We start from the raw sequence: 15,360 nt of genomic DNA on the forward strand, positions 1-15,360 counted from the left end.
GTGCCAGACCGGTTAGAATGCTAGCTTGCGCTGTTACTTTATGCCTAACTAAACTGGGCCGGGCCCGGTTATGCAACACCTCTTTTGTGAACATTTAATGATATTCGTAAATCATAAGCAACACCAACTCTTATATTTAAAATAAATAAATAAATAACCTCAAAATATTAATATTTATATTTTTGACAAGACAGATATTTTTTTTTTTTTTTCCGAAGATTACCTAAATACCCTTAAAGCATTAAAAGCAATTATCATGTATTCTATTTTAACCAAGCTAATCACAAAATGACCAAAAATATCTAAGAATAATGATATCGTTTTTCATTTCTATTATAGAATAATCACTTGTTGGTTAACCACACTTTCTCCGAATATCTACCAAAGAACTATCTTAAGACCCAATAAACTTGTTGCAATTTTTTGATTGTGTCAGGTTTTAGGATCATACTTAGACTTTGATAAAAAAACAAATTGTAAATCTTTTCTTGAAAGAGTTGATAACTCTAGAAATCAATTGGAATACTTTCTTATATTGCTTAGTTGTGTAGATAATTTGCATGATATTTGATTATCAATTTAACATAACGCCATATTTTAACCATCATCATCTAATGGTGTTTGAGTAGGCTTATCACCATTTTTACATTATGCATATAACAATTTCAAAGTAAAATATATTGTTATGAGATTTTATAGGCTCGAATATGTGCAAAATCACGAGAACAAAACTTCATATAAAATGAGGCAAATTTCTAAAACAAGTAAGTTTGATTTTTTTTTTTTTAAAAATTTTTTTAACATTGATACAGATAAAAGGAGGCAAACACAATTTTGGTCGGATAACATTTTGACTAAAATGCCCATTGTTATCCTTTTAATAAAATAACAATAAACTTGAAATTATTGAATGAGAAAAAGAGTTAGGTCCTTCCATTTTAAAGAATTGTCAATGGAGCCCCTCTAAAGTTTGAAACATAAAAATCAAGGACACTTGGGTTTGCCTTCCTGAGTCTTCCAGTTGTTGTAACAAGCACACGTCTGTTTGTTGCCATAAACACCAGCTGGAACACACAAGCATTTAGCACAACACTTTTGACAGAAGAACATGCATGGCTTCTTGTGTGATGTTGCAGAACACCTGTATGTACATTTAGGCTTGCAATCTGTACAGAATTAACAATGTCAGTGCTTTAGTAGATTGTAAATCTGTAATGTACAACCTGATAATGCACAATGGAATGAAGTTTCGAGTTTCGATCATACCTTGGGGACGAAGCTTGTTGTATCCCTAAAATGGAGATGAAGAAGAAGATGAATAATTAGCTTATCAACTCTTGAAACGAAACAAATCAAATTCAATTTCAGCTTGAAAAGCGAGATGCGATTGTATGATTTTGTGGATTTCATAACAGTTAGTTAATTACTATGTAATCTGATTTAAACACTGCTTATATAGCAAAATTCATCGATTGTTTGAAAAATTAAAATGAAAGGAATTCGAATTGGTACCTGAGCTACATCGGCAAATGTGATCAAGAGAACCAGCGATAGAACCAAAATGAGAGCTGTGTATGAAGATCTTCCTCCTGCCATTCTTTCTTCAACCAAATCGAGATCTGATGATACTGTGAAGGAATGGAATGGAATGGAATAGAGTGTGAATCTGTGATGATGAGTTGAAGTGCAGAGGGTTATTTATAGTGAGCGAAGGATGTGTTTTTTATGGAGAATGGTGAATTGCAGCTCATGTTTATGCACAGTAGCGAGTGTTTGTGAGTGACAGTGACATGTCGAGCGGTGATGATGACGGTGGTAGCCACGAGGCGCAGGTTAAGGCGTGAAAAGGGGAATCTAACTTTCCTAAATTTAGGATTTCTTTTCAAGTTACTTTACAAATTTAGCATCTTTATTTGCTATTTTTACTTTGGTACAAAACTACAAATTTCGTTAAAAAAATAAATACAAATTTCATAAATAAAAAAAAAAGATTTTTTTGCAAAATATTAAAAAGAAATATGCATAATATTTTGGTTCTATTGATAAAAAAATTACTATTTATTTATTTATTTTTAATTTAATTTATTTTTACAATTTAACAATTTTAATCAGCTACTATTATTTATCATTGGGATCATTTTTAGGTTCACGCACCTGTAAACAAAGTATCAAAGATTTTTGATCAATAAGTAAAATATAAATAATTTTTTTTCAAATACATAGTAATTTTTAACTTCAAGTCTTATTTTTAAGATTAAGATGATATGCATGTGCACCACATGAGACTACACATAATCCTATTTTTGCTTTATCTTTTTTTTACATTTTAGTTAATTAGAAAATATTATTTATTAAATAATTAACAAAAATAAAAAAGATACAATGATATGGAATAGGAAATATTTTATAAATGGTTGGTTAAAAAGACGTTGAAACGTATCATTTTTAAGACGATGTGTATGTCTCAAAATCTTAATATCTCACAGGACCCAACAAGAGATGTTCTAAATAGAATATACATAACAAAATGATGCTTATACATAAACATGTAACATCCTTACAACACCAAATCTTAAATTTCATATCAAGTTTGGTGTGAAATTACTGCAACTCAACCATATTTTTATATTATTTTCGTGATAATAATACTAATATAAAAGATATAATAATATTTTATATGTTTACCTTAAATTTGATGTTAAACTTTTACTTTAATAATTTGGTTCTTGAACTTTGAATTTTATGTTTTTAAGTTACTATTACATAATGATATTTTAGATGTAATACCTGTTAATTTGTATATTATAATATAAATCAAATCTAAATATATTACATCTTATATAAATAATTTATTTTAGCTATAATTGTTTAGTAACATAATTTCTAAAACTAGTGTAATACAAAAATGTGCTTCAATTATCAAAAAGTGAAAAATAAAAAAGGTTTTTTTTTAAGAATTTACAGAAGTGAAATAATCTATTTTATATATTAATATTAAAAAAGAAATAATACAAAAGATATGGCCTTATACCATATCTTTAGATGTTAAACTTTTATTTCAATAATTTGGTGCTTGAACTATGAGTTATATATTTTTAAGTTATCGTTTTACCTAAGGATATTTTATGTGTAATACTTGTTAATTATTGTATTATTATATATATATATATATATATATATATATATATATATATATATATATATATATATATAGAGAGAGAGAGAGAGAGAGAGAGAGAGAATAGGTTCAATTGAAAACATAAATAATTTGTGAAAATACAAAAACAAAATTTGTCTTATAAAAATCAGACACATGTACTTTAGAAATTAAATTTATTAGCAATAAATTAAAGATAATAAGTTTATATGAGATGATGTTATGATAATATAGATTTAAATGTGGTTTTAACAACATTTTTTTTCCACGTCTTTAACCACTTTTAAATTCAAGTTTTCATAATAAAAAAATCAAAAAAACATGTATTGCTAATATAAAACAATTTCTTATATTCCATCAATTATCATCATGTAGTTTAAATTTTGGATGAATTCTTGTCGAAAATATAAGGTTGAGGTCACACAATTTCATAGATTTTCCTTGGTTTCACGTTTTCACAAATTATTTGCATTTTCATATGAGCTCTCATATATATATATATATATATATATATATATATATATATATATATATATATATATATAATTTATTTATTTTAGTTGTAATTGTTTAATAACATAATTTCTAAAATTATTTTAATACAAAAACGTGATTTTTTAAAAGTGATAAATATAAAAGGTATTTTTTTTAAAGATTTTATATAAGTAAAAAATAATCTAAGTTTTTTTTAATATTAAAGGTATATTTGACGTACTAACTGAAAAGCTAACTAATAGTTGAAAGTTAATTGATAGAAAATACCATTTGGTAAAACTAACTGAAAGATATAAAATGAAATAAAATGGCATTTAAACGAATATGTTTTTTATAATTAATTAATAAGTATATTTGGAAAAAAAATTAAAAAGGTCATGAAAAGCTAGTTTAAGGCTATGTTTGGCGTATTAGTTGAAAAGCTAGATGATAACTAAAAAACTAACTGATAAAGAATCATGTTCTGTAAAACTAGCTGAAAATTTTAAAATGACATAAACGAACATTTAAAAAATATGTTTCGGTGATTATTTAAGGGATATATTTGAAAACTTTTAAAAAAAACTTCTTAAAACTAGTTTAAATAGTTTTTTAAAAACTAGCTTATAAGGTATTTTTAGTTTGCTAAACATGACAACTTAAAAAAGTTCGAAAAATAAGTTAATTGTACGCATCAAACACAACTAAAAAAGATTTAATAAACTGGAAATAAATAATTTTTTATAATTTTTTATAAAAATTATATTAGTATATGTAAGAAAACAACGTAATTAGTTAGAAATTGTATAGGAAGATTGTCAAAAAATTCTCAATATTTACGGAAAAGTTTCATTTTAGTACCAAAAAAATTGAAATAAAAGTATCTATTATTTAATTTTACACTCTAATATGTCATTTTATGTTAAAAGAAAAAATGACTCTTTTATTAATTCGAGCCATAATAAAATAATCGAAATTTTTATGTTCAATTTTTTTGAAACTAAAATGGAACTTTTTGAAAAATATTAGAATTTTTTTAACAATTTTCGTATATTACAATCCTCATGGGTCACCAGACACATCTTACCGCTACTTGTGAGGGAATTTAAATGTTATTTCTATAGTAATTTAAATGAAATTACCCGATAAAAGCGGCGCATTGTTGGTGCTCTTTATCCTCCTATTCTAATTATTTTGTCTCCCATGTTATAATTGAGATTTTTCTTCTTTCATATTTGGCATCATGTGACAATAATTTCAAGATTAGATGCATTATTTTTTGATCTGCATCATATCAGATCACCGCATGTTCACTCAATCTAACTTTTTCTTATTTGTTTTATAAATTTAAGATGATTACATTTCGTATCAATATATTCTCTACGACTAAGTTAACATCATCATTATAATTTCAATAAATCATGTCATATATATAAGTATATATAACATAGGCTAGGATTATGTTTAAGGTTAAATTGCAAAAGACGAAGCCAATTGTTGTTGATGTATTTCGTGGATAATGGCGGTCCACAGCAACTAGTGATATTATTGTTGTGGTTCATAGTAACAGACGGTAATAATGACATTGAATGATCTAGGTAATGGTCCATAGTGGTAACATTGGACCATTAAAAATAATTTTTTATGTTATGCTATAAATAAAATCATTATATTTACTGTATATCTAATAATAAATAAGTTATCAATGTATTTTGAATATTATAGTTTTTGATCACCTTTTCTTTGTTTGTGAGCATGCGAAGTCGATTCGGAGACAATGGCGGATCTACTATGGTGCCAACGGTGATACCGGCAACACCTAGTTTTTCCAGACGTAGTGCAAAATTTTCGATTTTTTTTCTTTTTTCTACTATAAAATGTGTCACCGACAACACCTATTATGGATCGGTAAAACCTACTACGGACCGGCAACACCTACTACAGGATCCTACGTCCGCCCCTGTTTGGAGATGGCTTGGTTCGTGGTGTGGAGCTATGGTGTCGATTTGGAGACGATCTTCGTGTGGTTTTACAATCCCTGAGTAAATTTTTTTCTTAATATATCCGTTGTTATAAACAAAACATAACAATCAACAACTTTATAATTTAATACATCGAGGGTTTATCTATAAAATGAGTTGTGGTATCGAATTTTGGTCAGTTTCAGAACAACCTGGTTTTTTTGGGGATTAATTTGGGTTGGTCTCAGAATAGTTTCGTATTTTTTCAGCCTGGTCTCCTTTTTTACGGTTTGGTCTCGGTATTCTTTTTGGTATCGGTCCGAGACCGGTCTATTTATTCATATCTAATACCAACATCATAGCTAGAAGTGTCTAGTTTGCTATGTAAAACAATGACACCAAACATCTTAATTAACAATTCGAGCATTGATTCGTATTATATCTATTTTGATCCATTTATCTAATTGGCAGATAAATAAATTGGTTAGTTGATCTAATTGACAATCTATGATAAAGTTGCCTGCAATAGGCAATGGGTTCAACGAAAGTTACCAAAAGAGAAGAAAAAGAAGACATAGAGGAAGGAGAGTGAAATTTCTGAAATTGGCTGCCTTTTACCCTAGCCAAACCTTTAATTATTTTTTTTAGAACCTAAGAGGAACTTTATACAACTAGAAAATAGCCGGTGGGAAGCTAGACGTGACAAAATACAAGAAAAGGGTAAAAAAAAAAAAAAAAAAAAAACACCACTATACTTTAGGGATTGCAAATTGGATATTTGCTTGATCCAAGAAAGAGTTGTAACCTAATGTCATACGTTATCGTTATTGGAAAGAAATTTCCTCTTTTGAAAACAATTAAATTATGTGTTTTCCAAACAAAATAGAATAGTGTACACTAAGGCATGTAGGACCTTCATAGATGAGAATATGACTAATTAAGGTAATTAACTTTTTGGTTTGTTCACATATAGGTAACTATCTTTCTTTTGTACACGTCTAGGTAATAAACTTTTTAGAACTGTTCACATATAACCATTATGACCTGTTGTAGCAGGTTTCATCCGGCTACAGTAGGTCATAATGGTTACATGTGAACACTTTCAACAAGTTCGTTACCTAGATGTGTACAAAAGAAAAAAATAGTTACCCAAATATGGACAAAACCAAAAATAAGAGTAAATTACACGAATGGTCCCTGTGGTTTGGGGGAATTTATGCGTTTGGTCCCTAACTTATTTTTTTAATTCCGATGGTCCCTACTGTTTATTTTTGTTGCGTTTGGTCCATGTCTTACCTAAAAAGACTATTATGCCCTTATTAATTTAATTTTTTAATTAATTTTCTTATTTATGTATTTTTTTATATGTTAAAAAAACTAATAGACCCTACATATTTGTATCTTCTCACCATCCCATCTCTTATCATCCTCAACTTCTATTTTTTTCATCTTTAGTGACATCGACGTCTTCACCATCCATTCTTTTTCGATTCTTCAACTCCAGTGAACCAACACCACAACCTACTAAAGTAAAGAGACAGTGGGTTATGGTTTTGTTCGCGAGAGTTGAAGGACCAAAAAAAGAATGGTGAAGACTTCCATGTCACTAAAGATGGAAAGGAAATAGAGGTTGAAGAGGATGTGAGATAAGATGGTGACCGGTGGGACCCAAATTAAATTTCTTAAATGTGGTTTCAGGTTTACGGTGAAGAAATACAAATATATGGTGTCTATTAATTTTTTTAAACATATAAAAACAAAACATAAATAAAAAAAATTAATTAAAAAATAAATTAATAAGGATACAATAGTCTTTTTACTTAAGATAAGGACTAAGCGCAACAAAAATAAAAAGTAGGGACAATCCGATTTTAAAAAAATAAGTTATGGACCAAATGCACAAATTCCTCCAAACCATATGGACCATTCATGTAATCTACCCTTACTTTTGGTTTTGTTCATATTTAGTTAACTATTTTTTTTGTACACATCTAGATAACGAACTTGTTGAAAGTGTTTACATATAACCATTATTACCTATTGTAGTTGGATGTAACCTGCTACAGCAGGTCAAAATGGTCATATGTGAACAGTTCCAAAAAGTTTGTTACCTAGATGTGTACAAAAAAAAGATAGTTACCTATATATGAACAACCCGAAAAGTTAATTACCTTAATAAGTCTTATTCCCTCATAGATGTCAAGCCACTTTCAATAAGAAGAAACACATGATGAAAGGATGAGAGAACCATGTGACAAGTCACACTAGGTGTAACATCTTGAAATTAAAATTTCAAGATGTTAGGCCTACAAGAGTGAGGTTGTGATGGGACATTATGGATGTAAACACGACCCTTAGGCAGAGTAAGGAGAAGTGGTTGTTGTTGGCTGTGGTGAGAACCACACTTGACTCTTCTTTGTCTCTCTCATTTTCTTCCCTTTCTGTCTCTTAAATGTACAAGATATTAAGCATAAAGTACAAGCATAATAAATTTGATGTGGACTTGTGATCATTTCCTAGGTGTGTGATGAGGAAGTGATAATGTCGTGAGGATTACGTGGCAACACTTTTCGAGTGGTTCAGTGGTGACCACTCCTGATAACCTTAAGATAATAAATGGAAAGAACAAGTTATAAGCAGCACGACTCTTGAAACTTGGAAATGGGAATAAGCTTATATTATGTATTGAAATGGGACAAGATGTGGAAAATAGCATAAATTGGAAATTCCATTGTAAATAAGATTAGTATGTGTTGAAAATGGAACATATCAAGAAGGAATATGAAGTGGTCTCTTAGTTTGATTTTTTCCATCGTCAACCCTAATATTCTTGAACTTGTTTGATTTTCGATTAATAGGATAAGACCTTGTTTGATATGTTGCTGACCAGTCATACCTATTTGGCTGACTCGGTCAGCTCAATACGTTTGATACCTTCCTACGTTGCATCTTACTCGGCCATGAATGTCTGACTAGGTCATCTACAAAAAACTCGTCGACTGAAACAGAAAAAGCTCCTTCCCTTATTTGCCCTTCTCCTTGCCCATCATGACATTTGCAAAGGCAAACCGAGATCAGCACCACTCTTGCCTCCTTCTCAAGTCGATTTCAAGGTTAACAACAATGTTCCACAATCTTTCTTCAGCCGGTAAAATTGATTTCCTTTCTTCTCCTCTCCATCCGTGAAATCGATTTCCTTTCTTCTCCTTTGCATCTATGAAATCGATTTTATTTCTGATTTTGTATATAATTTTATGATTATCCAGCGAATGTTATGTATTGCTCTGAAATATTATTGTTTAATTGTTGAATTTTTACAAATCGAATTTTTGGAAATTGATTTGTTATTTAACAATTGGGTTCATTTGTTGTTTCCTCTTCAAAAATCTGTAAAACTTCTATAAACATTAATGAACTATGCATCCCTACATAAGTAGTTGAAAATGGTTATATATTGTTTATGTAGATGGACTCCAATAGAGTTATCTTCCAAGTGTTTGTTGATTTGCATCAATGAGATTCATTCCACTACTCATAATTGGCTTTATTTAGATGCAACTAGAGGACTCTCTTGAGAATGTTGTTGTGAAGCTAGTGAGACAAGCCGGTGTAAAACAAATGATCTAGCTGGAAATGGTGCCACCACTTCCATTATCCTTTCTTATGACCTCATTGTGGAAGGTGTAAAGGTATGAAAAAACATAGCTTTATCTCATCAATGAAAGACAAACACAATGAATTCAATTGGTTTTTGCTCTTGAATGTTTCCTGTTGATCTTGATTTTGAGACCTAAAGGCTGGTAATTTTTGCTCATACATATATACATACATATCACGTGTTAATGGAGATGAAAGATGGTGATTTTGGTGGCTGATATAGAGATAAGGGTGGAAAGGTTGATGTAAGGGTAAAATGATTATTTTTCATCGGTCAGCACATGTACAATCAAACAACATGGTTTCTTACTCGGTCATGATTTCTTATCCAGACATTTCCCAGTTAGCACTTTCTCAACCAGCAACTATCAAACGGGACCTAAATCCTTAGCTAATTGCTTCAGTTCCATTTTTGGACAAGTTCTTAAAATTTATAAAATTAGAAGAGTGATTTTATAGATGTTTAATTAAAATGTCTGCAAGCAATAATGGTTATTTAGACAATGAAGAAGACAACAAAATACAAACATCCCATTGTTTCACAAAGTGATTCAAGTCATACCCGAAGACATAAAGAGGTTAAAGACATTATAGGTTTTAAAAAGGTTTCATTTTGTTTTATAATTTGATCTGAAAGCTTCATTTGTGCTTATGAATTATATTTGTCTATGTCTAGGGACGTATATGTTTATAAAAGCTTCCTTATAAATGGTTTGATTTGTGTTTATGATCTAAAAGCTTGCATCTCGACATCCCCTTCATTTGTTTATAAACGCTTCATTTTGAGCTTATGGATTTGATTTAAGTATGTCTACGTATTTGTTTATAAAAGCTTCCTTTGCTAATAATATGAATGATGATAGAAAAATACAAGCTTTTAGATCATAAACACTAATCAAACGAATAAACATTAAGCAAATACATTAATAACTACTATGAAAAATTATTTACAATTAGATGAATCATGAAATAAAGGATAATTACAAGAATAACACAAACTCATTACAACTATTTACAATGTTGATCAAAGAATAACATATACACAACAAACAGTATTTCAGCTCATTACTACAATATTTCACACTTCCATCTCATCTTCACAATGTTTCTCCAATTTTCATGATGTTCTTTCTCACATTCAACCTCCATATTTTGAACAATCATGGAAATACTATTCTAAACAACTTGTAAGGCAACATTAAGAGCAACTTATAGAACTAATGAATCATAGTATATTTAATCAGTGAAAATGGATATATTCATAACTCATAAGGCAAACTATGCAAAAGTACAGAAATAAGTCTAAGTAGAAATGGGAACCAAGTTATCATAAACTGAAATGACTGAAGAAGATCAACAAAAAGATTTCTAAATATAAAGAGTAGTAGTTATATCATATATGCCAATTTTTGTATACAAAGATTTTATTTACTAACCAATGAGGAATGCTCCACAATTAGCTTCAGACGTTTGGCCAATACATCAAACTCTGCAATATGTTGATCCCTCCATCGCTTCTCAAAGCTAATCTCTTTCTCAAGATTTGAATTTCTTTGAAGATCAATCATCGTTTTAATCTCCTTCAACGACTGATCAAGAACATCAGCAAGAGTCTTGTTTGCAAAATGCATAACATCATCACCACCACTCTTTACCCTGACTTCTTTTCGCGCCATTTCAGCATTACGCTTCAATTCTACATTCACATCATTAAGCTTAACATCGCCATTGAAACCACCAGCAGTAGCAGCACCAGCAGCAAGGTTGTTAAATCTGTTACGGTTGCTGCGATTGTTCGTTTCCTTAATCACAGACGGCAAAGCTAATACAGCCATAGAAGTCGAAGGTAGCGTCGGCGAGAAACTAACCTTAACCCCAACCAAATTCGGCTTACAGTTGTGATTATTAACCGGGTTAGAATCCGAATTGGAAACGCCAGATGGTAAAAACGGATGATCCGGCTCCCAAAGTTGCTTCGAAAGATCATACAACGCACGATCCTGCGGCGAAAGCAGCGCCTTGTCGAGCCCTTTCGACAGACGCGAGGAAATCACCCTGAACTTCTTCCGGAGACGACGGAGCTTCTCAGACAGCTGCGATTTCGTGTACGGCTGCGACATTCCATGGGAGAATCGAGAGTAGAATATTCCGAGATCTCGAGGGAAGGACAAGCCTTGGGAAGAACAATCGAGGAGTCCCTGGAGGAAACGGATCTCATCTGGCTCGGTCCAAATCCGATGAAATTTGAAAGGAGGTTGCCTGGCGATGGCGTCATGATCGGGATCGGGATCGGCGTCGTCGTCGTCGGATTCGAGTTTGGGCGTTGAGAGGATTAGAGTGGATGTGGGGGTTTTGCGCTTAATTGGAAGCTTACTACCAGAAGAAGGGATTGATGAAATGGGGTTGGGTTGTTGTATAGCCATAGGAGGGTTTGATGGTGGGGTGAAGTCCATGGTTCTCACCTTGTTTGTGTGTTGTTTGTTTGAATCATCGGTTTTGAGTGTGGGTGTGGGTGAGGGTGAGGTCGTGAGGGGGGTGGTTTGACCAAGATTTGGTCAAATTTGAAGTGTTAGCTGTTAAGGTAGGGTTGGGACTTTGGGATGTAGTTTAACCTCGTGATCCTATAAATGTGATAATATTGTGAATTCCACCATAAAATTTGGAGTTAATTTTGAGGAAATGATTTCTTAAATAACTAAATGAGATGTAAATAAGATTAATTTTAAATCTTTATCTATAAGTAACAATTTTGATAAACTAATTTTTATTGAGAATACTATTTATACTAAACTAAAGCAAATAGAATGAGAAAATGACTCTACATGATAAAGACTTCTAAGACTTGTTGGATAAGTAAACTAATAAGAAAAAGAAGATGACTTAAATTAGGAAACAAATATCTATATGTATCTCAATACTCCCTCTTAAATTGGACTGTGAAGGTTACGAACACCTAACTTGCTACATAAAAATCAAAACCGGTCCGCTCCCAAAGCTTTAGTGAAAATGTTTGTCGTTAAAAAGTCTGACCAAATTGGACATGGTTTTATCTCTCTACTAGCAACACGCTCTCTCACGAAGTAATAATCAATTTCAACATGTTTTGTGTGTTCATGATAAACATGATTAGTTGCAATATGACGAGAAACTTCATTATCACACATTAATGGTGTAGCATACTTTTGTGTTGCATCAAAATCTTGAAGAAGCCATCTTAACCAAAGAACTTCACATACCGTGTTAGCCATTAACTTATATCCGGCGTTAGTGAAAATTTTTGTAGGTAAAAAGTCTGACCAAATTGGACATGGTTTTATCTCTCTATTAGCAACCCGCTCTCTCACGAAGTAATAATCCATTTCAACATGTTTTGTGTGTTCATGATAAACATGATTAACTGCAATATGACAAGAAACTTCATTATCACACATTAATGTTATTCGTGGTTTTTTGAGAAACTAGCTCAGCTGGTTTACGAAGTATGCAATATTTGGATGTGGGACGGTAAGATAAAGTAATCTTCCTACAAGGAGACGTTATTTAGGAGTATCTACTTCAGGACTGTTATCATCTTTCTTGAGACACAAGTTTTGCTCCATAGGAAAAGAACAGGGACAACTTCCTGGAATTCCACAATCTTCTAAAATATCGAGAGTATACTTGCATTGACTGATTACAATGTCATCTGGTGATCGTGCTACTTTAATACCCAAGAAGTATTTTAGTGGTCCTAAATCCTTGATGTTGAACTGTGTTTGTAAATATGCCTTCACTTCTTCAAGTTTATCATTATTGTTTCCCATGAGAAGAATATCATCGACATATATAAGGGCTATAATGTGTGTAAATTCATTTTTGAAAATGAACATGGAGTGATCTGCTTTTGATGGTCTAAAACCGTTGTTGACTAGAGACTTGGTAAACTTTTGATACCAATTTCGGATGCTTGTCGTAAACCGTATATGGATTTTTGTAGCTTGCATACACAATCTTCATATGTTTTAACAAATCCTTGTGGAATCTTCTTGTAGACTTCTTTATCAAGATCACCCTGCAAAAAAGCATTGTTAACGTCCATTTGATGGATGATCCATTTCCTTTTAGAAGCAACAGCCAAAACACATTGAACCGTTACTAATTTTGAAACAGATGCAAAAGTCTCATGGAAATCAATTCCTTCAATTTGTGTATATCCCTTTGCGATTAAACAAGCTTTATATCTATCAACTTGTCCACATGGCTTGTATTTTATCTTATAGACCCATTTTGAGTCGATAACTTTCTTTCCCGGTAGAAGGGAAGTAAGTACCCAAGTTTCGTTCTCTTCAAGAGCACTAATTTCTTTGCTTATTGTGTCACACCAATTTGGATCAGCCACGACCTGCAAAAAATTATTTGGTTTGCCATGTGCCGTAATAGCCGCAAGAAATGCCCGATGAGCTTTCTGAGAATCTATTATAAGAAACGAATTGGGAAATTGGATGCGTCGTTGACTTATCTGATGTTGATATAGCATTCATATGTTCACGCATTGATGTTCGTTTGGATGGATCGTTTCGATCCGATCCAATTAAGTAAATCCAAATGGATTTCGGTTTTCACTATATGGATCCGAATTATCCAAACTAAATTCAAATCCAATCCGATCCAATGCAATTACAATTTGGTTGGATCGGTTTTTATAATTCGGTTTTCAAAAGGCATAACATTTAAAAACGATATATAATTAAAATATTATCCAATTTTTATAAAAGAAGCAAAAACAAATTATTTAGTTGGAATTTGTAATTTATAAACAACTATTAAAATGATATATTATAATTTAATATTTAATAGATAAAACATTTTTGAGAGAAAATGCATATTAATTTTTTTTATTAGGTGAAACCTTTTGAACTTTTTTGAAAAAAAATATTTTGTAAAACTAATAAATAATTATAGATATATTAAAAATAAATATATAATAAATTGTTATTCAGTTTTTTTGACTATTCGGTTCTTATTTTATAAATCAAAACCAATCCCAAATCCAAAATAATAATTCGGTTTTGATTAAATCCAATCCAAAAATCCGAATATCCGAACCAAATTGTCCAATTGGATAATTCAGTTTTATCCAAATAGTGAAGAACCTTATGTGCAAGTGAAGGTGGTAAGTCATAACAAATTCATCTAGGTGTTTCACCTTGGTCTTTGTTCTTGTGTCTCGCCAATTTTGCTTTGACTTTGGTTGAAGCTGAATGATAACAAATCTGCCTCTTCAATGTTTGAATTTAGAATTAAGTGGGAACTCTTCATGTTCTGGATCCAACCCATTGTTTCCTTTAAAATGCCAAACAAACTATAACAGGTTTTAAATTTTAATTACAAATGTATTTACAATAGTGTTATGTCTTTAATTTTGAGTTGAGTTTAAAAAGTGCTTAACAAGACCTTAAAATAATGTTGAAATGTTAATTATGATATGTCATGATTACCATTACTAATACTTAGCAATGGCCTATATAACCAAAACGTATATCGGTATATGCAGTTATGTGGTGGCTCACCTTTTTAAGGGTTTTTTAAAAGGATGATAATATGATATGAGTTTTGTGGGCTCTGGCCCATATACATGTTTAAGCCCGTTTTCTTATTGTATATAGATCTCGTTAAATATTAATGTTTCTAAATTGATAAAAAAAAAATAGAAAAAAAATCGTTTGGAGATTTAAAAGGATTAGGGATGGCAAAAAGCCTCATACCCAATAGGGAACCCGAAACTCGCACCCGTTTTGACTGGGGAATCCCCAGGTTGACCGGGGATGAGGAATACCCGAATAAAAAAAGTGGGGATGGGGATGTGGATACCCATAATCCCCGACCCTGGACCTGCCCCCGATATATATTAATATATAAAAATAATACATAACATATATTTATAGTATAGTTTATAATACATAAACTTTGATCTAAGTAACCTAATTCATTAGTAATTATTTGGTTGAAATTATACTTTTTGCTTTTTCTTTTATCTAATTTAAACTTTTATATATATATATATATATATATATATATATATATATATATATATATATATATATATATATATATATATTTCTCTTTGGTTGA

The 15,360-nt window shown here is 31.0% G+C and overlaps 2 protein-coding genes across 2 annotated transcripts; both read right to left on the bottom strand.

Moving 5' to 3' along the window:
• Positions 1-790: 790 nt before the first annotated feature.
• Positions 791-1,715, bottom strand: LOC145087121 (protein RSI-1-like). The gene is made up of 3 exons (XM_079025024.1): positions 1,513-1,715; positions 1,267-1,291; positions 791-1,166 (listed from the first exon to the last, which is right to left on the bottom strand). The coding sequence occupies exons 1-3, from the start codon at positions 1,594-1,596 to the stop codon at positions 985-987; spliced, it is 291 nt and encodes a 96-aa protein (XP_078881150.1). The 5' UTR covers positions 1,597-1,715; the 3' UTR covers positions 791-984.
• An 8,958-nt stretch (positions 1,716-10,673) lies between these two features.
• LOC145089694 (uncharacterized) lies at positions 10,674-11,702 on the bottom strand. Its single transcript, XM_079028094.1, has one exon. The coding sequence runs from the start codon at positions 11,700-11,702 to the stop codon at positions 10,674-10,676; it is 1,029 nt and encodes a 342-aa protein (XP_078884220.1).
• Between the last annotated feature and the right edge of the window lie 3,658 nt (positions 11,703-15,360).

The sequence above is a fragment of the Lactuca serriola genome, chromosome 2 (genome assembly GCF_051521515.1).
Source record: "Lactuca serriola cultivar US96UC23 chromosome 2, Lser_US96UC23_V15, whole genome shotgun sequence".
Classification (NCBI taxonomy): Eukaryota; Viridiplantae; Streptophyta; class Magnoliopsida; order Asterales; family Asteraceae; genus Lactuca; species Lactuca serriola.